The sequence below is a fragment of the Macaca nemestrina genome, chromosome 20 (assembly GCF_043159975.1).
Source record: "Macaca nemestrina isolate mMacNem1 chromosome 20, mMacNem.hap1, whole genome shotgun sequence".
Taxonomy (NCBI): Eukaryota; Metazoa; Chordata; class Mammalia; order Primates; family Cercopithecidae; genus Macaca; species Macaca nemestrina.
Window position 1 is genome coordinate 17,399,562 of NC_092144.1, and position 25,003 is coordinate 17,424,564.

At 54.2% G+C, this 25,003-nt stretch overlaps 1 protein-coding gene across 25 annotated transcripts in view; it reads left to right on the plus strand.

The window, feature by feature from the left end:
* Nucleotides 1-24,205, plus strand: part of LOC105488133 (microtubule associated serine/threonine kinase 3) — a 57,159-nt gene extending 32,954 nt beyond the window's left edge. For 9 of the 25 annotated variants that reach the window (XM_024795890.2, XM_011752387.3, XM_011751993.3 and 6 more), the window contains 16 exons: nt 481-689; nt 1,956-2,094; nt 7,165-7,297; nt 7,403-7,568; nt 8,302-8,403; nt 9,822-9,944; nt 11,584-11,693; nt 14,576-14,709; nt 16,137-16,381; nt 16,839-17,066; nt 17,365-17,591; nt 18,106-18,228; nt 19,238-19,401; nt 19,647-19,828; nt 21,701-22,119; nt 23,841-24,205. In XM_024795890.2, the coding sequence (XP_024651658.2) occupies nt 481-689; nt 1,956-2,094; nt 7,165-7,297; nt 7,403-7,568; nt 8,302-8,403; nt 9,822-9,944; nt 11,584-11,693; nt 14,576-14,709; nt 16,137-16,381; nt 16,839-17,066; nt 17,365-17,591; nt 18,106-18,228; nt 19,238-19,401; nt 19,647-19,828; nt 21,701-22,119; nt 23,841-24,026 (2,890 nt within the window). In that variant the 3' untranslated portion in view covers nt 24,027-24,205. Of the gene's footprint in view, nt 1-480; nt 690-1,955; nt 2,095-7,164; nt 7,298-7,402; nt 7,569-8,301; nt 8,404-9,821; nt 9,945-11,583; nt 11,694-14,575; nt 14,710-16,136; nt 16,382-16,838; nt 17,067-17,364; nt 17,592-18,105; nt 18,229-19,237; nt 19,402-19,646; nt 19,829-21,700; nt 22,943-23,840 lie in introns of those variants that run through there. The other 16 variants (XM_071086233.1, XM_071086234.1, XM_071086235.1 and 13 more) reach the window with 4 other exon arrangements.
* Nucleotides 24,206-25,003: the final 798 nt, after the last annotated feature.

A 25,003-nucleotide genomic window follows, 5' to 3' on the forward strand; every position in this document is an offset into this window, starting at 1 on the left:
GGTCACTTGAGACCAGGAGTTTGAGACTAGCCTCTGCAACATAGCGAGACGCCATCTTTACAAAACATGTAAACATTAGCCAGGCTTCTGATGTGGGAGGATCATTTGAGCCTGCGCGGGGCGGGTGGTCAAGACTATGGTGAGCCATGATCTCATGACTGCGCTCCAGCCTGGGCAACAGAGTGAGGCGCTATCTCTAAAAACGTAAAATAAGATAAAATAAAAATAAAAGAAACATACAGCCTAGAGGCCAATATACAAGGGCCATGTGCAGCCCATTTATATGACCCCCAGCAATGGCAGCTTAAACCCAAGGGTGGCTGCTCTGGGAGGGAGACCAGGTAAGAAGAAAGGGTGGCCCAGGCAGAGGGCACAGCACAGGCAAAGGCCAGGCAGGTTGCGATCTGGGCTCAAGCTGAACTGCAGTGCCTGCTGGGGCCTCGATCTCTGGTCCCAGCAAGCCTGGCCCCCTGTCCCCAGGGCTGTCTACCTGGTGCGGCACCGTGACACGCGGCAGCGCTTTGCCATCAAGAAGATCAACAAACAGAACTTGATCCTGCGTAACCAGATCCAGCAGGTCTTTGTGGAACGTGACATTCTCACCTTTGCCGAGAACCCCTTTGTGGTCAGCATGTTCTGCTCCTTTGAGACCCGGCGCCACCTGTGTATGGTCATGGAATATGTGGAAGGTACGGTCACTGGGGCTTGCATGCCTCCAGCGATGGGGAGCTCACCCCTCCATGCCTGGGAGAAAATTTTTAGACCAAGTTGAGGTCTGTTCTGTTCTCTATGAGATCTCACCCTGCTTTGGGGAACCCTCAGGAACCCCAGTCTGGGGTAGGGACCCCAGCGATGGGGGTTCACGGCTGGGGGAGCCCAGAAAGGAGTGTGTGAGGATGGGACCCTGGAGGCAAGAGGAGGGTGGCCATCCTAGGTTGGGGGAACTGATGGGCAGAGGCCTGGAGGCCAGAAGTGAAGGCAGGGAGATGTATGGTTCAGGCAGGTAAAGCACTATTACCAAAGTACTCCCAGGTTAGAGAGCAAACCTGCACTTAGGAAACACCAGCTGTGTACAGGGAAAGAGACCATGCAGTAGTTGTTGCCCTGCTGGGGAGAATCAGAAGGCAGGGTCTCAGCTTGGCACGCTGGCTCACGCCTGTAGTCCCAGCACTTTGGGAGGCCGAAGTAGGCTGATCCCTTGGGTCAGGACTTCGAGACCAGCCTGAGCAACATGGCAAAACCCCTCTTCACGCCTATAGTCCCAGCTACTCGGGAGGCTGAAGCAGGAGATTCACTTGAACTCTGGAGGCAGAGGTTGCAGTGAGCCGACACTGTGCCACTGCACTCTAGCCTGGGCGACAGAGTGAGGCTCTGTCTCAATAAAATAAATAAAAATTTAAAAAATAGGCTGGGCGCGGTGGCTCACGCTTGTAATCTCAGCACTTTGGGAGGCCAAGGCAGGGCGCGGTGGCTCACGCTTGTAATCTCAGCACTTTGGGAGGCCAAAGCAGGTGGATCACGAGGTCAAGGGATCAAGACCATCCTGGCCAACATAGTGAAACCCCTTCTCTACTAAGAATACAAAAATTAGCTGGGTGTGGTGGTGTGCGCCTGTAATCCCAGCTACTCTGGAGGCTGAGGCAGGAGACTCGCTTGAACCCGGGAGGTGGAGGTTGCGGTGAGCCGAGATCGCGCCACTGCACTCCAGCCTGGGCAACAGAGCGAGACTCCGTCTCAAAATAAATAAATAAATAAATAAATAAATAAATAAATAAAAATAAATGAAGGTAGGGTCCGCCCCTTTCCTCTGCCCTGACCCTCTCCGCTGAGACAGAACAAACTGGGGACGCTTTGCAGGTGGTAAAGTGAGGAAGATGCGTAGCCATTGGGCATAATCTGGGGGCGGGGGCGAGGCGCTGGCCTGGGCCTCATGACTACATCCGCCCCTCTCCCAGGCGGCGACTGCGCCACGCTCTTGAAGAACATGGGCCCGCTGCCCGTGGACATGGCCCGCCTGTACTTCGCCGAGACGGTGTTGGCGCTCGAGTACCTGCACAACTACGGCATCGTGCACCGTGACCTCAAACCAGACAAGTGAGCTGAGCTAGCATGAGCGGGGCCTGGGGGAGGGCGGGGCCAGAGAGGATCTGGGCGGGGCCAGAGCAGATCACGACGGGGCCTGAGAGGATCAGGGGCGGAGCCTCTGAGGTGGATCCCAGGACCCTTTGGAAGCCTGAGCTCTGTTGGCACCTCCTGACAAGAAGGCAGGGAATGAGCGCATGATGAACATCTTGTGTGTACAGAGGAGAGGAGAGGAGACACTTAATAGGCGTCTGCTGTATGCAGGGGAAGGCCGGTGCACTTATGGAGGTGCTGCCAATCAAGGGGAGAGGATGTGCACTTAGGATGCACACACTGTATATAGGAGAAGGGGCTGCGCACCCAGAGCTGCTGCAGCACAAGGGGAGAGAACATGCACTTATAAGACACCAGCTACATACACAGAACAGGATTATGCAATTTGCAAGACCTTAGATGTAAACACAGTGACCATGCATGTCTTGAGCAGGAAAGCAAGGAAGAGAACGTGTTTACTGAGAGCCTTAGGATGTTTATGTTATTCTAGTATGTAGTAAGCACCTACTGCATGGCAGACCCTCTATGGGCAAGTGGGAGACACAGGGCCACCTGCTTTGAAACCCCTGTATGATTTTCTCCTCTGCATTTATTGAGTGCCTCCTGTGTACAGGGAAAAGGAATACCCGTTTATCAAGTGTCCTCGAGATATGAGGCAAGAACTGACGTTTCTCACATACATGCGTGGCATGTAGCCCAGGCTTAGCAGCTCATACCTGTAATCCCAGCACTTTGGGAGGCCGAGGCGGGACGATCACCTGAGGTCAGAAGTTCAAGACCAGCCTGGCCAACATAGTTAAACTTTGTCTCTACTAAAAATATGAAAATTAGCTGGGAGTGGTAGGGCGCACCTGTAGTCCCAGCTACTCGGGAGGCTGAGACAGGAGAATTGCTTGAACCCAGGAGGCGGAGGTTGCGGTGAGCCAAGATTGTGCCACTGCACCCCAGCTTGGGCGACAGAGCGAGACTCCATCTAAAAAAAACAGCGCCTTGCATGTTTTCAGGGCATTTTGCAGTTGGCAAGTGGCTTAGAAAACAGACATGTATTTGGCACCTGCTGTGTACCTGAGCCTGTGCTCGATGCTCTAAGGAACTCAAGTATGAATAACTCCTTAGACACTAATGTTGGGTTTCTATATCACAACTTCTTGGTTGGCATGTACTTGTTAGGCACCAGGTGTGTACAAAATAGGCAGAAGAACAGTTATTAGGCAATGACTGTGTACCTGGCCCAGAACACTTTATTTTATTTATTTATTTATTTATTTTTTTGAGACAGGGTCAGTCTCTGTCGCCCAGGCTGGAGTACAGTGGCACAATCTTGGCTCACCGCAACCTCTACCTTCTGGGTTCAAGCAGTATTCCTGCCTCAGCCTCCCGAGTAGCTGGGATTATAGGCATGTGCCACCATACCCCACTAATTTTTTTTTTTTTTTTTTTTGAGACGGAGTCTTGCTCTGTCACTAGGTTGGAGTGCCGTGGTGCGATCTTGGCTCACTGCAACCTCAGACTCCCTGGTTCAAGCGATTCTCTTGCCTCAGCCTTCCAAGTAGCTGGGATTACAGGCATGCGCCACCAGGCCCAGCTAATTTTTGCATTTTTAGTAGCGACGGGGTTTCACCATGTTGGCCAGGATGGTCTGGATCTCCTGACCTTGTGATCCGCCAGCCTTGGCTTCCCAAAGTGCTGGGATTACAGTCGTGAGTCACCGTGCCTGGCCTAATTTTGTATTTTTAGTAGAGACGGGGTTTTGCCATGTTGGTCAGACTGGTCTCGAACTCCTGATCTTAGCTAATTCACCTGCCTTGGCCTCCCAAAGTGCTGGGATTACAGGCATGAGCCAGCACCCCTGGCCCAGAATTGTTTCTTTACAGAGCTGGCGCAAACAGGAGGTACTGACTACATAGTTCATTAAATGATGGTTATACACAGTGAATTCTCTGGAATGTATTTTTTTTTTTTTTTTTTTTTTTTTTTTTTTTTTTGAGACGGAGTCTCGCTCTGTCGCCCAGGCTGGAGTGCAGTGGCGCGATCTCGGCTCACTGCAAGCTCCGCCTCCCGGGTTCCCGCCATTCTCCTGCCTCAGCCTCCCGAGTAGCTGTAGCTGGGACTACAGGCGCCCGCCACCACACCCGGCTAGTTTTTTATATTTTTTAGTAGAGACGGGGTTTCACCATGTTCGCCAGGATGGTCTCGATCTCCTGACCTCGTGATCCGCCCGTCTCGGCCTCCCAAAGTGCTGGGATTACAGGCTTGAGCCACCGCGCCCGGCCTGGAATGTATTTTTAAGGGGCAGATGCACCCAGAAGGTGCACGGAAACGCGACTTCATACAGCTGGTGCGTAAGACTCTGTGATGTAGTGAAACATTTATATATTTAAGTCCACAGGAAAACCTAACTAGCAGTGTATACTGTACATGCGCGAGAGTTTTAAAAATGAGTTCCCGCCGGGCGCGGTGGCTCAAGCCTGTAATCCCAGCACTTTGGGAGGCCGAGACGGGTGGATCACGAGGTCAGGAGATCGAGACCATCCTGGTGAACACAGTGAAACCCCGTCTCTACTAAAACTACAAAAAAAACTAGCCGGGCGAGGTGGCGGGCGCCTGTAGTCCCAGCTACTCGGGAGGCTGAGGCAGGAGAATGGCGTGAACCCGGGAGGCGGAGCTTGCAGTGAGCTGAGATCAGGCCACTGCACTCCAGCCTGGGCGACAGAGCGAGACTCCGTCTCAAAAAAAAAAAAAAAAAAAAAAAAATGAGTCCCCTCGCCAGGCATGGTGGCTCACGCCTGTAATCCCAGCACTTTGAGAGGCCGAGGCAGGCGGATCACCTGAGGTCAGGAGTTCAAAATCAGCCTGACCACCATGGAGAAACCCTGCCTTGACTAAAAATACAAAATTAGCCAGGCATGGTGGTGCATGGCTGTAATCCCAGCTACTCAGGAGGCTGAGGCAGGAGAATCGCTTGAACCCAGGAGGCAGAGGTTGCAGTGAACTGAGATTGCGCCATTGCGCTCCAGCCTGGGCAAAAAGAGCGAAACTCTGTCTCAAAAAAAAAAAGTTCATCCAGGCTGAGTGCTGTGTCTCATGCCTGTAATCCCAACCCTTTGGGAGGCTGAGGCAGCAGCACTGCTTGAGCCCAGGATTTTATTTATTTGTTATTTTTTTGAGATGGAGTCTCGCTGTGTCACCCAGGCTGGAATGCAGTGGAGCAATCTCGGCTCACTGCAAGCTCCACCTCCCGGGTTCACGCCATTCTCCCGCCTCAGCCTCCCAAGTAGCTGGGACTACAGGCGCCCACCATCATGCCCGGCTAATTTTTTGTATTTTTAGTAGAGATGGGATTTCACCGTGTTGGCCAGGATGGTCTTAATCTCATGACCTTGTGATCCACCCGCCTCGGCCTCCCAAAGTGCTGGGATTACAGGCATGAGCCACTGTGCCCGGCCAAGCCCAGGATTTTGAGACAAGTCTGGGCAACATAGTGAGACCCCATCTGTACAAGAAAATTGTAAAAACTAACCCGGCAGCCGGGCCCGGTGGCTCATGCCTGTAACATCAACACTTCAAGAGACTGAGGCGGGCGCATCACCTGAGGTGAGGAGTTCAAGACCAACCTGGCCAATATAGTGAAACCCTGTCTCTACAAAAATACAAAAATTAGCCGGGCATGATGGTGGGTGCCTGTAATCCCAGCTACTCGGGAGGCTGAGACAGGAGAATCAATTGAACTTGGGAGGTGGAGGTTGCAGTTAGCTGAGGTCACGCCATTGCACTCCCGTCTGGGTGACCAAGCAAGACTTGGAACAACTAGCCAGGCATGGTGGCATGTGCCTGTTGTCTCAGCTACTCAGGAGGCTGAGGCAGGAGAATTGATTGAGCTGGGAGGCTGAGGCTGCAGTGAGCTGCAATTGTGCCACTGCACTTCCAGCCTAGGTGACAGACCCTGTATCCAAAAAAGAAAATGCATTCATTCACAAAGTGCATGGAAATGCTTTTGTATACATCAGGAGCTCGAGATATGTTCATTTTTCAATAGGGGATGTAAACAGTGGTTGCTTACAGAGTGTTTAGTTTGTTAAGATAATGGATGCATGAACAAAAATATGTAGTAGCTAGCCGGGTGTGGTGGCGTGTGTCTGTAACCTTAGCTACTCAAGAGGCTGAGGCAGAAGAATCACTTGTACCTGGGAGATGGAGGGTGCAGTGAGCCGAGATCGTGCCACTGCACTCCAGCCTGGGCGACAGAGCAAAGCTATGTCCAAAAATATATATATATACACATATATACACACATACACACACACACACACACACACATATATACACATACACATATACACACACACAGTAGAGACCAGGCATGCTGGCTCACACCTGTCATGCCAGCACTTTCTTTTTTTTTTTTTTTTTTTTTGAGACGGAGTCTTGCTCTGTAGCCCGGGCTGGAGTGCAGTGGCCGGATCTCAGCTCACTGCAAGCTCCGCCTCCCGGGTTTACGCCATTCTCCTGCCTCAGCCTCCGGAGTAGCTGGGACTACAGGCGCCCGCCACCTCGCCCGGCTAGTTTTTTGTATTTTTAGTAGAGACGGGGTTTCACGGTGTTAGCCAGGATGGTCTCGATCTCCTAACCTCGTGATCCGCCCGTCTCGGCCTCCCAAAGTGCTGGGATTACAGGCTTGAGCCACCGCGCCCGGCCAATGCCAGCACTTTCAAAGGTGAGAGGATTGCTTGGGGCCAGCAATTCAAGACCAGCCTGGGCAACATAGCAAGACCTCAGATCTACAAAAAAAAAAAAAAAAAAAAAAAAAAAAACACAGCTGGGTGTGGTGGTGTGCACCTGTAGTTCCAGCTACTTGGGAGGCTGAGCAGGAGGATCAGGAGGATGAGCAGGAGGATCAGGAGGATCCCTAGGGCCCAGGAATTGGAGGCAGAGCTCCGCCCATCTCAGGTGGAGCCAAGGTCTAGGGCAGAAGGAGTGGCCAGGCACCCCGGCTCCCCAGCCCTGAGCAGACTCCTTGCCTGCCCACAGCCTGCTCATCACCTCGCTTGGCCACATCAAGCTCACGGACTTTGGCCTGTCCAAGATCGGCCTCATGAGCATGGCCACCAACCTCTACGAGGGCCACATCGAGAAGGACGCCCGAGAGTTCATAGACAAGCAGGTGGGTGGGCAGGTGGGTGGGAAGCCCTGGGACGCTGCCTCCTCTCTCCTGGGGCCTCTCTCGGGCTGGGGGCTGGTCTCAATTTCCCCATTCTGCCTGGCCTAGGTGTGTGGAACACCGGAGTACATAGCCCCCGAGGTGATCTTCCGCCAGGGCTATGGGAAGCCAGTGGACTGGTGGGCCATGGGCGTCGTCCTCTATGAGTTTCTGGTGGGCTGCGTGCCTTTCTTTGGAGACACCCCCGAGGAACTCTTCGGTCAGGTGGTCAGCGGTGCGTTTCCTCCACGGGCCCGGGTTTGAGCTGCAGCCCCACCAGAGCTCTGGGCAGCGGTCCTCCACCCGCATGTCAGGGAGAGAAGCAGGAAGATGGGAGGGAGTTGGATGCCAGGTGGGGAGGCGGCGGGGTGCTGAGTGAGACGGATGGCTGGATTAATTATGGGGTCATGGAGTCTTCACTGAAATGTCATGTGAGGCTGGGCATGGTGGCTCACACCTGTAATTCCAGCACTTTGGGAGGCTGAGGCGGGAGGATCATATAAGGCCAGGAGTTCAAGACCTGGACAACATGAAACCCCATCTCTACTAAAAATACAAAAATTAGCCGAGCGTAGTGGCAGGCACCTGTAATCCCAGCTATTTGGGAGGCTGAGGCAAGAGAATCACGTGAACCCAGGAGGCGGAGGTTGCAGTGAGCTGAGATTGTGCCACTGCACTCCAGCCTGGGCGACAGAGCGAGACTCCATCTCAAAAAATAAAAAAAAAGAAGTGACATGTGAGCAGAGACCTGCAAGAACCTGAGAATGAGAGGAAGCCATAGAGACAGAAAAGGGAAAGTAGCTCTGAGCACAGGGCACAGCCATGGCAAAGGCTGTCAGTGGGTACTGAGCCTGGCACGTTGAAGGGGCAGAGGAGGCCAGTGGCTTGGAGTACAGTGAAGTGAGGGGAAATGGTGGATGGTACTAGAAAGTGGTACCCCTGCCTTCTCCCTCCCTCCCTCATTTTAGATGAGATCATGTGGCCAGAGGGAGACGAGGCCCTTCCAGCGGACGCCCAGGACCTCATCACCAGGTTGCTCCGGCAGAGCCCACTGGACCGTCTGGGCACTGGTATGTAGTGTGGGGGAGAACCCAGGTGGGTGGCTCCTTCAGGCCCTGGGACCCAGGAAACAGGGGGAGGGATAGTGCCTGGGGTAGACAAGAGTTCTACTTGGGAAGCTGCATGGAGGAGGGGGTTTGCAGCTGGGGTTTTGAAGGGTGCATAGGAGGTCTCCAGGAACTATCAGAAGACCTTGGAAAGAATAGGAAGTAGCTGGGTCTGGTGCCCACAAAGAGCACTGAGCCTGAATAAGTATGTGAGGCTGTGAAGTCACCAGGACCTGTTTCAAAGGCCCAACCCGGAAGATCCCACTGTCCCAGTTTTCCCAGCCACCTGGTTAATCATTAAGGGACCTTTTGAGACTCATGCAGCCACACGTCACGTGGCCACTGTGGCTCCTCTTCATGAGTGAAGCTTCGCTATGGGAGATGGTTGAGTCCAAGGTTGGGGATCATCACCTGCTCCGTGGATCAGAAACAAGTGGGAGAAGCCCAGGAAGGAGGCCCTCGTAAGGCCCTGGGCTTTCTCTAGGTGGTGTGGTCCCAGATGGGAGCAGAGAGAAGTACAGAATCTTTGGAACCTGGGCAGCCTGGGTGCTTTTTTATTTTTTTATTTTTCTGAGATTAGATCTCACTCTGTCACCCAGGCTGGAGTGGAGTTGCACAATCTTGGCTCACTGCAACCTCCACCTCCCAGGCTCAAGTGATCCTCCTACCTCAGCCTCTGGAGTAGCTGGAACCATAGGCATGTGCCATCGTGCCCGGCTAATTTTTGTACTTTTCGTAGAGACGAGATTTCACCGTGTTGCCCGGGCTGGTCTCAAACTCCTGACCTCAAGTGATCTGCCCGCCTCAGCCTCCCAAAGTACTGGCATCACAGGCATGAGCCACCATGCTTGGCTGCTGGCCTGAGTCTGAATCCCGACTTGTCTCCAGTCTCCTAAATGACAGCGGATTTTTGTTCCCATTTTTCTGATTCTTTTTTTTCTTTTCTTTTTTTTTTTTTTCTGTTGTTGTTGTTATTTTTTGAGATGGAGTCTCGCTTTGTTGCCCAGGTCGGAGTGCAGTGGTGCTATCTTGGCTCATTGCTGCAATCTCCACCTCCCAGGTTGAAGCGATTCTCTTGCCTCAGCCTCCCGAGTAGCTGGGAATACAGGCACCCGCCGCCACACCCAGCTAATTTTTGTATTTTTAGTAGAGACGGGGTTTTGCCATGTTGGCCAGGCTGGTCTTGAACTCCTGACCTCAGGTGATCCTCCCTTCTTGGCCTCCCAAAGTGCTGGGATTATAGGCGTGCGCCACTGTGCCCAGCCCATTTTTCTGGTTCTGTGTTGTCCCCACCCTGTGTCCAGCATCGGCAGTGGGGGGTGGTGGGCATCCTGTGGCAGGTGAGGCGAGGACCCGCAGGGCTCAGCTGGGCATATCTGCAGGTGGCACCCATGAAGTGAAGCAGCACCCCTTTTTCCTGGCCCTGGACTGGGCAGGGCTTCTCCGACACAAAGCCGAGTTCGTGCCCCAGCTCGAAGCCGAGGATGATACCAGCTACTTTGACAGTAAGGAGGGGTCCCCCCGGCGGGGGTGGGGGGCTCTGCCATCCCTCAATCCCTGGGTGCAGAGGGCTGTGTGCCAGGCGTTCCACCCGAGCTTGGCACCTCACCCTAGGCCTAGAGCTTCCGACTTTCTGAGCCTTCCAAGAATCTAGGGCATGTGTCGGCTGCCCCCTGGCTGGATTTCTTATGCGTCTGGGCTCAAGAGGCCACAGCATCCCTCAGGCTTCAGAAGAAACCAAGGCACCAAGTGTGGCAGACCCTTGTCTGAGGTTCCCCAGCAAATTGGGCCTCCTGGGTGTCCGTCCCTGACCAGGCATGGGGCCCCATCTGTCACCCAGGAGGGTAGGGCGCCTCGTGCAGCTTTAGTGGAGGCGTCCCTGCAGGGGCACTGTAGGTGAGCTCTGAGGAATGACTGTCTCTCCCCACTTGGTGGTCCTGCCCTTCAGTGTCCAGCCCCTCCTTCAGAACTTGCTTCGTGTCAGAGGTCTTCTCTGAGCTTCTGTTTCCTCTTCTGTAAAATGAGGAACATCCTTTATGTTTGAGATGCACAATTTTGGCCAGGTGCGGTGGCCCAAGCCTTTAATCCCGGCACTTTGGGAGGTCAAGGTGGGCAGATCACCTGAGGTCAGGAGTTCAAGACCAGCCTGACCAACATGGAGAAACTCCATCTCTACTAAAAATACAAAAAATTAGGCAGGCATGGTGGCGGGCGCCTGTAATCCCAGCTATTTGGGAGGCTAAGGCACGAGAATTGCTTGAACCCGGGCGGTGGAGGTTGCGGTGAGCTGAGATGGTGCCATTGTACTCCAGCCTGGGCAACAAGAGCAAAACTCTGCCTCAAAAAAGAAAAAAAAAAAAAAGAGATGCACAATTTTACTTAATTCTGTGTGACCCATCTCAAGGAATCACTGAAGCTCAGAAATAGGAATTCCCACCCCTGGTCCCACAGCTTTTTTTTTTTTGAGACAGAGTCTGGCTCTGTCGCCCAGGCTGGAGTGCAGTGGTGCGATCTCGGCTCACTGAAACCTCTGCCTCCCGGGTTCAAGCAATTATCTGCCTCAGCCTCCCGAGTAGCTGGGATTACAGGTGCCCGCCATCATGCTTGGCTAATTGGTCCCACAACTTTTTAATTATTTATTTTTTGAGACGGAGTCTCACTCTGTCACCCAGGCTGGAGTGCAGTGGTGCGATTTTGACTCACCACAACCTCCGCCTCCCAGGCTCAAGCGATTCTCCTGCCTCAGCCTCCCAAGTAGCTGGGATTACAGGCGCGTACCACTACTGCCCAGCTAATATTTGTATTTTTAGTAGAGATGGGGTTTCACCATGTTGGCCAGGCTGGTCTCGAACTCCTGACCTCAAGTGATCCACCCGCCCTGGCCTCCCAAAGTGCTGGGATTACAGGCGTGAGCCACTGCGCCCGGCCCCACAACTTTTTAGGGACACAGCTGGTGTTAATCCCCAGATATCTGCTCTGCCCCCCAAGCCTCCTGTGGTCCTTAAACACACCAGACACTGTCCTACCTCAGAGCCTTTGCCCTGGCAGTGACCCTATCCTGAGATGCCCTCCCTACATCGCCACACTGCCCTCGAGATCATCTCTGGGCATCAGGCGTGCTGCACGTGCCTCTTCCTCCCACAGCACGTTCGGAACGTTACCGCCACCTGGGCTCCGAGGACGACGAAACCAATGATGAAGAATCATCCACAGAGATCCCCCAGTTCTCCTCCTGCTCCCACCGGTTCAGCAAGGTGGGCCTGGGCCCCGGAGGGAGCCACTGCTCGGGAAACATTGCATGATGTCTATTTGCTTTCATATCTGTTTTTTTGGTTTTGTTTTGTTTTGTTCTGTAGAGATGGGGTCTCGCTATGCTGCCCAGGCTGGTCTCAAACTCCTGGGCTTAAGTGTTCCTCCCACCTCGGCCTCCCAAAGTGCTAGGAATTGTATTGCTTTTTTGTTTTGTTTTGTTTTGTTTGAGATTGAGTCTCGCTGTGTCACCCAGGCTGGAGTGCAATGGCGCGGTCTCGGCTCACTGCAACCTCTGCCTCCTGGGTTCAAGCGATTCTCCTGCCTCAGCCTCCTGAGTAGCTGGGATTACAGGCACCTGCCACCACGCCCGGCTAATTTTTCGTATTTTTAGTACAGACAGGGTTTCACCATGTTGGCCAGGCTGGTCTCAAACTCCTGACCTCAGGCTATCCTCCTGCCTTGGCCTCCCAAAATGCTGGGATTACAGGCATGAGCCACTGCACCTGGTAAATTTTTTGTATTTTTAGTAGAGATTGGGGTTTCACCATGTTGGCCAGGCTGGTCTCACACTCTTAACCTCATGATCTGCCCACCTCGGCCTCCTAAAGCGCTGGGATTACAGGCATGAGCCATCACGCCCGACCTTGTTTTTTTTATTTTTTTTTTAGTGTGGTAAAATACACATAACAAAATATACCATTTTAGCCATTTTGTTTCATTTTTTTCTTTCCTTTTTTTTTTTTTTTTTTTTTTTTTTTCCTGAGATGGAGTCTCACTCTGTCACCCAGGCTGGAGTACAGTGGCGCGATCTCGGCTCACTGCAAGCTCCGCCTCCCGGGTTCACCCCATTCTCCTGCCTCAGCCTCCTGAGTAGCTGGGACTACAGGCGCCTGCCACCAGGCCTGGCTAATTTATTTGTATTTTTAGTAGAGACAGGGTTTCACTGTGTTAGTCAGGATGGTCTCGATCTCCTGACCTTATGATCTGCCCACCTCGGCCTCCCAAAGTGCTGAGATTACAGGCGTGAGCCACCATGCCCGGCTTTTTTTTTTTTTTTTCTTTTTCTTTTTTATGCTTTTGTTTTAGCCATTTTAAAGCGTACAATTTCAGAGGTGGGTGGATCACTTGAGGTCAGGAGTTCGAGAGCAGCCTGACTAACATGGTGAAGCCCTGTCTCGGCTAAAAACACAAAAAGTAGCTGGGCGTGGTGGTGGGTGCCTGTAACCCCAGCTACTCGGGAGGCTGAGGCAAGAGAATTGCCTGAACCCTGGAGGTGGAGGCTGCAGTAAGCTAAGATCACACTCCTGCACTCCAGCCTGGGCGACAGAGCGAGACTATGTCTCAAAAAAGAATAATAATAAAGTAAAATAAAGTGTACAATTTCGTGGCATTCAGCACGTTCACAATGTTGTGCAACCATCACCTCTATCTAGCTTTCAAACATTTGATTCCCCCCAAAAAAATAATTTGTAGCCATTAGCAACCACTCCCCATTCATCCTCCTTCAGCTTCCATCGTTATGGATTTGCCTGTTCTGGGCATTTCATATCAATGGGATCTCATACTATGTGGCCTTTTGTGTCTGGCTTCTCTTACTCAGCATCGTGTACTCAAGGCTCATCCCTGCTGCCGTGTGGACCAGTGTTTGCTTCCTTTTTATGGCTGCGTAATATTCCATCGTATGGATGGAACACATTGTTTATCCACCCATCCTTTGATGCAAGTTTGGGTCTATTCCACTTTGTGAATACAGGTGCCATGCTGGGTGTTCTTTTATTTTATTTACTTATTTATCTATTTATTGAGATGGAGTCTTTCTCTCTTGCCCAGGCTGGAGTGCAAGGGTGCAATCTCAGCTCACTGCAACCTCCACCTTCTGGGTTCAAGCCATTCTCCTGCCTCAGCCTCCCAAGTAGCTGGGATTACAGGTGCACGCCACCACACCCGGCTAATTTTTGTATTTTTAGTAGCAACAGGGTTTCACCATGTTGGCCAGGCTGGTCTCAAACTCCTGTCCTCAAGCAATCCGCCCACCTCAGCCTCCCGAAGCCCTGGGATTAAAGGCATGAACCACCGAGCCTGGCCCTGGGTGTTATTTTATAACCTCATGAGCTTAACTCACATTCCCTACTTTGTTTATGATTTGATCAAAAAACGCTCCACTCTGCTTTAGGCCTGAGCCCCAGGCAGGACTTTCTAGTCAGCAGCAAAAACCCAGCCTGGTAGCCTGGCCCCTGAGCCTCAGTTTTTCCATCTGTACAATGGGCTAAAGTCTATGCTCTTTTAGGGATGTGGGGAGTGAGGATTTAGGGAAGTGACTCATACTGTAGCACCTGGCATGTAGGAATCACTCAACTAAGCCAGCTTTCTTTTTTTTTTTTTGAAACAGAGTCTCGTTCTGTCTCCCAGGCTAGAGTGCCATGGCACGATCTCGGCTCACTGCAACCTCTGCCTTTCAGGTTCAAGCCATTCTCCTGCCTCACCCTCCCAAGAGGCTGGGACTACAGGCATGCGCCACCACACCCAGCTAATTTTTGTATTTTTAGAACAGACGGGTTTCATCATGTTGGCCAGGCTGGTCTTGAACGCCTGACCTCAAGTGATCCACCCACCTCAGCCTCCCAAAGTGCTAGGATTACAGGCATGAGCCACCACACCCAGTCTAAGCCAGCTTTCTTGCCACCTTTGTTTTTACTGGTTTTTTTGTTTGGGTTTCTTTCTTTTTTTCTTTTTTCTTTTTTTGAGACAGGGTTTTGCTATGTTGCCCAGGCTGGTCTCAAGCTCCTGGGCTCAAGTGATCCTCCCGGCTGGGCCTCTGAAAGTGCTGGGATTATAGGCATGAGCCACCGCACCTGGCTTAACATTCTTTTGTCTTGCCTCCCAGGTCTACAGCAGCTCTGAGTTCCTGGCCGTCCAGCCCACTCCTACCTTCGCTGAAAGGAGCTTCAGTGAAGACCGGGAGGAGGGATGGGAGCGCAGCGAGGTGGACTATGGCCGCCGGCTGAGTGCTGACATCCGGTAGGTGGCCTGGGGAAGTGTAGGCAGATCCAGCTTCCAAGCCTGCTGGGAGTTAGAGACACAAAATCTGATGCAAAGGGAGCTTCCTAGTGGCCAAGTAGAAAAGGGTCAAACATCTTGACCAACCTATCAGGTCCCTGACAACCTTGCTCCCTTTGACTCTGTGTTCCTCACCATGCAAACATAAAACAGCTGTGCACCATCATGCTGATAGGCACACTTTTCCTTCTGTCCAGAATGCCCTTTGCTTAGTAACTCCTGTTCATCCTTCAAAGCTCAGACCCAACAGAAATAGTCAATGTCTGCCAGAGGATGGGTGTTGGAAGCTGGACTTGTTTTTTTTCTTTTTTTAAGAGACTGGTTCTCACTCTGTCTCCCACACTGGAGTGCAGTGCCATGATCATAGCTCACTGCAGCCTCAAACTCCTGGGCTCAAGAGATCCTCTCAAGTAACTGGGACTACAGGCATGCACCACGGCACCCGGCTAATTTTTTAAACAATTTTTTGTAGGCCGGGTGCAGTGGCTCATGCCTGTAATCCCAACACTTTGGGAGGCCGAGGTGGGTGGATCACCTGAGGTCAGGAGTTCAAGACCAACCTGGTCAACATGGTGAAACCCCATCTCTACTAAAAATACAAAGAAATTAGCTGGGCTTAGTGGTGCACGCCTGTAATCCCAGCTACTTGGGAGGCTGAGGCACGAGAATTGCTTGAACCTGGGAGACGGAGGTTACAGTGAGCCAAGATCATGCCACTGGACTCCAGCCTGGGCGACAGAGTGAGACTCTGTCTCAAAAAAAAAAAAAATTATAGAGATAAAATCTCCTTATGTTGCCCGGCCTGTCTGAAACTCCTGGCCTCAAACAATCCTCCTGTCTCAGCCTCCCAAAGTGCTGGAATTATAGGTGTCAGCCACTGCAGCCAGCCTGGAAGCTGGGTTTTAAAAGTTGAATACGAGGCCAGGTACAGTGGCTCGTACCTGTAATCCCAGCACTTTTGGGAGCCTGAGGCAGGCGGGTCACTTGAGCTCAGGAATTCAAGACCAGTCTGGCCAATATAGTGTAACCCCGTCTCTACTAAAAATACAAAAATTAGCCCAGTGTGGTGGCAGGCACCTGTAATCCCAGCTACTTGGGAGGCTGAGGCAGGAGAATCTCTTGAGCCCTGGAGGCAGTGGTTGTAGTGAGCTGACATTGCACCACTGCACTTCAGCCTGGGTGACAGAGCAAGACCCTGTCTTTAAAAAAAAAAAAAGGTGACTGAGAAGTCTCCAGGTGGACAGAGAGGACAGTGCAGACAGAGGGAACTTGTCTATGCAAACTGCCCCTGACTGCAGACTGAGAATTAAGATGTGGCCATGAAAGGTGGCTGAGTATACTGGGTGCAGGTGCCTGGCAGGGGTGACCCAGGCTCTTCCTCCCTGCAGGCTGAGGTCCTGGACATCCTCTGGATCCTCCTGTCAGTCATCTTCGTCCCAGCCCGAGCGAGGTCCCAGCCCATCTCTCCTGAATACCATCAGCCTGGACACAATGCCCAAGTTTGCCTTCTCATCAGAGGATGAGGCGGCAGGCCCGGCCCCTGCAGGCCCCAAGAGGCCTGTCTTCATTCTAGGGGAGCCTGACCCACCCCCAGCAGCCACCCCAGTGATGCCCAAGCCCTCGAGCCTTTCCGGTAAGTGGGACCCTGAGTAAGAGGGATGATGTCATGGAAGTTTCCCAGAGGAGGGGCTATTTGAGATGGGTTTTCAAGGATGAGTAGGAGTTCTCCAGAGCCAACAAAGGCTTTAAGAGAGGAGAAGCCAGGGTCCCAGAGAGACCTCCAGCCTCCAAGGAACCCCAGTCTAGGGTAATGCCCCCAGCTTCATAGAGTCGGGATGGGACCCCTAGCTCCCAAGATGGGGGAACTAAGGGTCTAAATGGGTGTGGAGGAAGGCTTCCTGGAAGAGGGGGCTTGAAGACTTTTGCATAGAGAATAATTTGGGAATGGTGTGCGGGACGAGGGAACTGCACGAGCAAAGGCCAGGAGTCTGGCCTGTGTAAATAGCAACCAGGGAGGAAGGGCCTTAAGGTCTCTTTAGGACCACGTGGTGAGTTTGAGGGGCTCCCGGCTGACCCTGATGACCCTCTAGCCGACACAGCTGCCCTCAGCCACGCCCGCCTACGGAGCAACAGCATCGGCGCCCGACACTCCACACCGAGGCCTCTGGATGCCGGCCGGGGCCGCCGCCTTGGGGGCCCAAGAGACCCAGCCCCTGAGAAGTCCAGAGCCTCCTCCAGCGGTGGCAGTGGTGGCAGCGGTGGGGGCCGTGTGCCCAAGTCGGCCTCTGTCTCTGCCCTGTCCCTCATCATCACGGCAGGTAATGCCCAAGGCCCGCTCTCACCTTTGTCTGTCCGCACCCATTTTAACCTACAGAGTGGGAGCCTATCCTGAGTAGGGGAGGCTGGGGATGAGCCCCAGGAGAGGGGAGGAGGAACAGGACACAGGGAGAGCTGGGGGGACGGTGTTCCCAGTAGAGAGCACTGCACGTGCAAAGGCCTGCTGGGGCGACCATGCTTGGGACATTGAAGCAATAGCAAAGCGGCCAGGGTAGGAAAGAGGGGGCCCCAGGGGAGACCTGCGAGGGAATGGGTGACCCCCTCCCTAACCCCCTGCAGATGATGGCAGCGGCGGCCCCCTCATGAGCCCCCTGTCCCCGCGCTCTCTGTCCTCGAACCCGTCGTCCCGTGACTCCTCGCCGAGCCGAGACCCGTCCCCCGTGTGTGGCAACCTGCGGCCCCCCATCGTCATCCACAGCTCCGGCAAGAAGTACGGCTTCAGCCTGCGGGCAATCCGCGTCTACATGGGTGATAGCGACGTCTACGCTGTGCACCACGTCGTCTGGGTGAGTGCCGAGTGGGAATGGCAGGGACCCGGGTTCTAGTCTGACTCTGCCCGGTCGCGCCCCTTCTCAGAGCTGCATTTTGGAGCCTGGCAGGATTAGGGAGACAGAGCTGGTGCCACCAAGTTCATCTTGGTCCCTGTCAGTTGGTAGGGAGGAGGTTGGATGAGAGAGACAGGGATGGATGGATGGAGGCTCACAGATCCCAAGTGACATTAACCTCCCAGCTCCATATGGGGACGCACTGGGCGTGTTATCCTCCCTCCCCCAGCCCAGGGGCGTCGGGGCATGCCCTCCTTATTGGTTGCTCCCTGAACAGACAGACAGGGCTTTCTGGAGGAGGGGGCATAGGAGCTGGGGCTTTGATGGGTGAGTAGGAATTCCCCAGGATCAGGGAAACGGAGGCAACACAAGAGGCAGCAGCTTGCTGGGGTCTCACAGCAGACCCAGCCTGGGCTGGGGTCTCCAGATGTGGGGCCCAGGCCATTAACCCCACTGTTCCCCTGTCTGCCCCCAGAGTGTGGAGGATGGAAGCCCCGCCCAGGAGGCTGGCCTGCGGGCCGGGGACCTCATCACCCACATCAACGGGGAGTCGGTGCTGGGGCTGGTGCACATGGACGTCGTGGAGCTGCTGCTGAAGGTGCGGCGCCCCCACTGCCCACCCTCAGGGCTCCCCGGCACCCCTTGGCCACAGCTGCTGGTTCCCTGTGGTTCTCCCCACCCAGACACACAACCCTACATTCAATGTCAACTCCAGGCCTGGCACACCCACTTCCTTCTCCCCAGAACACGTGTCCTTCTTCAGCCCCCAACATCACCCCTCAGAACTCCTCCTCCAAGAAGCCCTCCTTTCTCCCTGGGTACCTTTACATCTGTTCCTCCCTCTGGCCTGAAGCCTGGAGGTAGGAGATGGGCTCAAGACAGGAGGAAGGGCCGGGCGTGGTGGCACACGCCTGTAATCCCAGCACTTTGGGAGGCCAAGGTGGGAGGATCGCTTGAGCTCAGGACTTTGAGACCAGCCTGGGCAACAGAGCGAGACCCCATCTCTGCAAAATATTAAAAAATAAAATGAGCTGGGCATGGTGGCACACGCCTATAGTCCCAGGCACTTGGGAGCCTGAGGTGGGAGCATCGCTTGGGCCCAGGAAGTCGAGGCCATAGTGAGCCGTGATCGTGCCACACTGCACTCCAGTCTGGGAGACAGTGAGACCCTGGTTCTGAAAAAAAAAGAGGGCTCTCATGTGGGCAGCTGCATGGGTGGTTCATTGGATAGACGGACAGTGGGCAGGTGTCTTTGGCCTAATAACTCATGGGCCCTTAGGTGAGTGATTGGGGGATGGAGAGATGTTGGGGTGGTTAATGGGTGGATACCAGCTAGGTGGGTGACAGACCCCGGGAGGGTGGAGAGTGAAGAGGGCAGGCTTTGATGGGCGTTGACTACAGAGGGAAGGATCTTGGCAGGAGGGGTGGTGCTCCCTGGGCCATTGTTTGACCAGATATAATGGGTAGGTCACTGGCTGGCTAGATGAATGGATGTTAGGGTGGTGGGTCCTAGCTGGTGCCCAGAGTGAAGGGGACATAGCAGCTGCCTGGCAAGTGCTGGGCCCTGGGAGAGGCACCGAGGCAACCCCTCACCATCCCTCCCACAGAGCGGCAACAAGATATCCTTGCGGACCACGGCCCTGGAGAACACCTCCATCAAGGTGGGCCCCGCACGGAAGAATGTGGCCAAGGGCCGCATGGCGCGCAGGAGCAAGCGGAGCCGTCGGCGGGAGACCCAGGACCGGTGCGCGGCAGTGGCCACCAGGGAGCGGTACACGGGGCACGCCCTGGGGACAGGGGTTCTTTTTTTCTTTTCTTTTTTTTTTTTTTTTTTGAGATGGAGTCTTGCTCTGTCGCCCAGGCTGGAGTACAGTGGTATGATCTTGGCTCACTGCAACCTCCACCTCTTGGGTTCAAGCGACTCTCCTGCCTCAGTCCCCTAAGTAGCTTACAGGTGTGAGCCACTGTGCCTGGTCAGGAGCAGGGGTTCTGAAGCCTCCAATTTTCTTACCCCAGGCGGAAGTCGCTCTTCAAGAAGATCTCCAAGCAGACCTCCGTGCTTCACACCAGCCGCAGCTTCTCCTCCGGACTCCACCACTCACTGTCATCCAGCGAGAGCCTCCCTGGCTCGCCCACCCACAGCCTCTCCCCCAGCCCCACCACTCCCTGCCGAAGCCCAGCCCCTGATGTCCCAGCAGGTGGGTACACCCCCCCACCCGCCCCCTGCCGCCCCGGCTACCCTGGGGGCAAGGGCTGGTGGGCCCCAGGAGGGAGGAAGGGGTTTGGAGGATGGAATGGGGGATGGAATGATGCGATGTAGGGAAAGATATGACCAGAAGGAACATCTTCCAGAATCCTGGTGTCTAGCAGGGAACCTGGAAGTACTCAGAGATGAGTGCAGGTGCCAGGGAAGGATGTGCCCAGCAGAGGAAACATCATGGACAAATGGGACTAGACAGGAGGGTGGGAAAACTGAGAAGAGGCTGGGCACGGAGGCTCACGCCTGTAATCCCAACACTTTGGGAGCCCGAGGCAGGAGGATCACTGAGCTCAGGAGTTTGAGACCAGCTTGGGCAACACAGGGAGACCCCATCTGTACAAAACATTAACAAATTAGGTGGGTGTGAGGCCAGGTGCGGTAGCTCACACCTGTAATCCCAGCACTTTGGGAGGCTGAGGCAGGTGGATCACCTGAGGTCGGGAGTTCGAGACCAGCCTGGCCAACATGGAGAAACCCTGTCTCTACTAAAAATACAAAATTAGCTGGGTGTGGTGGCACATGCCTGTAATCCCAGCGACTAGGGAGGCTGAGGCAGGAGAATCACTTAAACCCGGGAGGCAGAGGTTGCAGCAAGCTGAGATCGCGCCATTACACTCCAGCCTGGGCAACAAGAGTGAAACTCCATCTCAAAAAAAAAAGGCCAGGCGCGGTGGCTCAAGCCTATAATCCCAGCACTTTGGGAGGCCGAGACAGGCAGATCACGAGGTCAGGAGATCGAGACCATCCTGGCTAACATGGTGAAACCCTGTCTCTACCAAAAAAATACAAAAAACTAGCCGGGCGAGGTGGCGGGCGCCTGTAGTCCCAGCTACTCAGGAGGCTGAGGCAGGAGAATGGCATAAACCCAGGAGGCGGAGCTTGCAGTGAGCTGAGATCCGGCCACTGCACTCCAGCCTGGGCGACAGAGCGAGACTCTGTCTCAAAAAAAAAAAAAATAGGTGGGTGTGGTGGTGCACACCTGTGGTCCCAGCTACTCTGGAGGCTGAGATGGGAGGATCACTTGAGCCCAGGAGGTCAAGGCTGCAGTGAGCCATGATTGCACCAGCCTGGGCAACAGACTGAGACCCCGTCTCAAACAAAAGGGAAAAAAAACCAGAAGGGATATAGAGAAGGCTTTCTGGAGGAGGGGGAGTAGGAGCTGGGGCTTTGATGGGTAAGTAGTTCACCAGGGCTAGGCCAAGGCAACAACCCTGAGCAGGAGGCAGAAAAGTCTGGTATGAACCAGCCATGATGGCTCACGCCTGTAATCCCAGCACTTTGGGAAGCCAAAGCAGGCGGATCACTTGAGGTCGGGAGTTCGAGACCAGCCTGGCCAACATGGAGAAACCCCAACTCTACTAAAAATACAAAAATTAGCCAGGCATGGTGGCACATGCCTGTAGTCCCAGTTACTCAGGGGGCAGAGGTATGAGAATCACTTGAACCTGGGAGGTGAAGGTTGCAGTGAGCCAAGATCACGCCACTGCACGCTAGCCTGGGTGACAGAGCGAGACTCTATTAAAAAAAAAAAAATTAGCCAGCCATGGTGGTGTACACCTGTTGTCCCAGCTACTCAGGAGGCTGAGTTGTGAGGATCGCTTCAGCCCAGGAGGCTGAGGCTATGATTGAGCCAGTGCACTACAGCCGGGGCAACAGAGCAAGACCCTGTCTCAAAAACAAAAACAACCAGGCGTGATGGGTGGCCACATGGAAGGATGTGGGCTTTAGCAGTTTTCATCAGTCCCACAGCTCCACTTCCGGACTGGGGACATTGAGGCCAGCAGCCCTGACCTATACTTATCACCCACAGATACCACTGCATCCCCACCCAGCGCATCCCCGAGCTCCAGCAGCCCCGCCTCCCCAGCTGCTGCCGGCCACACCCGCCCCAGCTCCCTGCATGGCCTGGCTGCCAAGCTTGGGCCACCCCGCCCCAAGACGGGCCGTCGCAAGTCCACCAGCAGCATCCCACCCTCCCCGCTGGCCTGCCCGCCCATCTCTGCACCCCCACCCCGCTCGCCCTCACCCCTGCCCGGGCACCCACCCGCACCTGCCCGATCCCCGCGGCTGCGCCGAGGCCAGTCAGCTGACAAGCTGGGCACAGGGGAGCGGCTGGATGGGGAGGCAGGGCGGCGCAGTCGTGGGCCAGAAGCCGAGCTCGTGGTCATGCGACGGCTGCACCTGTCCGAGCGCCGAGACTCCTTCAAGAAGCAGGAGGCCGTGCAGGAGGTTAGCTTCGATGAGCCGCAGGAGGAGGCCACTGGGCTGCCCGCCTCAGTGCCACAGATTGCCGTGGAGGGCGAGGAAGCCATGCCAGTAGCTCTCGGGCCCACCGGGAGAGACTGATCCCCCTGCCAGGTCTCTCCCTGGCCTCAAAGTCACACGTTTCCTTGTGCAATGTTTTTTCTGTAAAGTCACGCCTGGATGGGGACCGAGCCACCAGCCTGACACCCAGAAAGCAAGAAGCCATCTTGGTCCTTGCTGGGAGGTGGAGATATCACTTCCCTTGTGTTCTGGTGTCAATCAGGGGGCTGGATGGGGCAGGAATGGGGGATAAGGGTAGCTTTGTAAATAGCAGCAAATCCCTGCAACTAATTTATTACTTTTTTTTTCGTTTTTTTTTTTTTTTTTTGAGACAGAGTCTCACTCTGTTGCCTGGGCTGGAGTGCAGTGGCGTGATCTCGGCGCACTGCAACCTCTGCCTCCCAGGTTCAAGTGATTCTCCTGCCTCAGCCTCCCAAATAGCTGGGATTACAGGCGCCCGCCACTATGCCCAGCTAAATTTTTGTATTTGTAGTACAGACGGGGGTTTCACCATGTTGGTCAGGCTGGTCTTGAACTCCTGACCTCATGATTTGCCCACCTCGGCCTCCCAAAGTGCTGGGATTACAGGCGTGAACCACTGGGCCCAGCCTAATTTATTACTTTTTATAAGCGATAGCCAGACTGAGCCGCCCCCTGCAGGCGGCCGCCAGGTCTTGCCCCAGGCACCTGGGACCCTGTTTGCAGGCCCTGCCCTCTGGGCTGAGAAGGAAGCACTTTGGACAAGTCATCTGTGTGTGTGTTTTCTAGTTTTTCTGTACTTTTTAAGTGTTTTATGTTACCTGGTCTCATTCCCTTCCCCACACCCACCCATTTGAGGGGATTGAGTTGAAGTCACCTGTACTAGCCCAGTTTGGATACAACCTGGAGTGTCCGTAAACGATTCCCCTCACCCACAAAACAATGTAATCCCAACGATGGACTGGATTCTGAAGGCCACTTCCCACCGTCATAGCTGCCATCCCCAGGCAGTGCCTACTCTATATATATAGAGTCTGCCTCCAATCCCCCTGGCTTCAGCCTGGAGAAGGGATGTGGGAGCTGGGGCTTTGATGGATGAATAGGTGTTCACCGGATCTGGGCAGAGGGGTCATCTGCTCCAAAGGTGGGCACTGATAAAGGAAGGCATAGGCCTCACCTGGCACTGCCAAGGCAGCCTCCGTAAATGCTCAGCTGTCTCGGGGCACACTCCAGTATGCCAGTCCTGCGGGATTATGTTCAGCTACTTCCGGAAACAGTCGGTGTCCCCTCCCCTCAGGCTCTGCGTTGGCCTCACTTTGTCTAGTCTACCCTGGACAAGATGCCGTGTGTTTGAGGCCCAGCAGAGTGAGCCCTTGGCCGTGATGTATCTGAAACACCTGTTAGGGGTTCCCTCCATATGTCAGAGCCTCTCTGGGATGAAGTTCAAGCAAGAAAACCCAGTTGAGGCTCGAGTTTGAATTTCAGCTTCACTGTGTGGCTCTGGGAAAATGGCTTTCCCACTCTGTGCCTCAGTTTCCTTGTGTTTACAAGACTAATCCCATTGACTGTTTATTAAGCACCTACTGTGTGCCAAGCGCTTTTACGTGGCTTCTCCCTCAGCCAGCCTTGAGAAGGCTGGAGGTGGCATCATCACCTCCGTTTTACAGACAAAGCAGCTGAGACCCCAGCGAGGGGCGGAAACCTGTCCAATGATCACCCAGCAGGAGTCGTGGCAGAATGGAGCATCAGCCAGACCCTGTTGTGGGCGTTGTCATCAAGGGAGCTTGAATGGAGGGTCTGGTGTCAGATACAGCCGACTCCAGCCCCAGCTCATCCCCCATGATGCTGTGTGACTCACTGGGCACTCTGGTGAGGGAGCTTTCCAGACATCAACAGCCCACTCTGCGTCCCTTTCTGAGTCCCCTGCCCAGCACTGCCTAGTGTTGGAGGGTAGACCAAGGCTGTGCATGACTCACCCCCTCCTTCCATCCTGGAGCTGGCAGTGAATAAAAGCCCGTATTTACAAAGATGAGCTCCAACGTCTGGATTTGTGAGGCTGAGAAAGGAGGAAGGGAAGAGTGGGGAGGGGAGGGGAGTGAAATAGACCCATGGCTTAAAGTCATTGCAAGTGGGTTTTGAGGGCTGCCTGGGAGTTTGCTGTTGAGATTCTTCCTGATGCCATCGCTGGTAGTGGCCTCCTGCTACCTATGAGTACTCCATCATAGCTCTGCCCTTAAAAGCTTCCTCCAGACATCTGGGCCCTGAGCTATGTTTTTTTTTGTTTTGTTTTGTTTTTTGAGACATAGTCTCGCTCTGCCGCCCAGGCTGGAGTGCAGTGGCATGATCTCTGCTCACTGCAAGCTCCGCCTCCCGGGTTCACGCCATTTTCCTGCCTCAGCCTCCCGAGTAGCTGGGACTACAGGCGCCCGCCACCACGCCCGACTAATTTTTTATATTTTCGGTAGAGACGGGGTTTCACCGTGTTAGCCAGGATGGTCTCGATCTCCTGACCTCGTGATCCGCCCGCCTCGGCCTCTCAAAGTGCTGGGATTACAGGCGTGAGCCACCACTCCCGGCCTATGTTTTTTATTTTTATGTTTTTGAGACAAGGTCTCGCTCTGTAACCCAGGTTGGAGTACAGTGGCGCCATCACGGCACACTGCAGCCTCGACCTCCTGGACGCCCTGAGCTATGTTAATTAAATAAGCGGCGGTGCGCAGTGGCTCACGCCTGTAATCCCAGCACTTTGGAAGGCCGAGGCGGGCCGATCACCTGACATCAGGAGTTCCAAACCAGCCTGACCAACATGGAGAAACCCCGTCTCTACTAA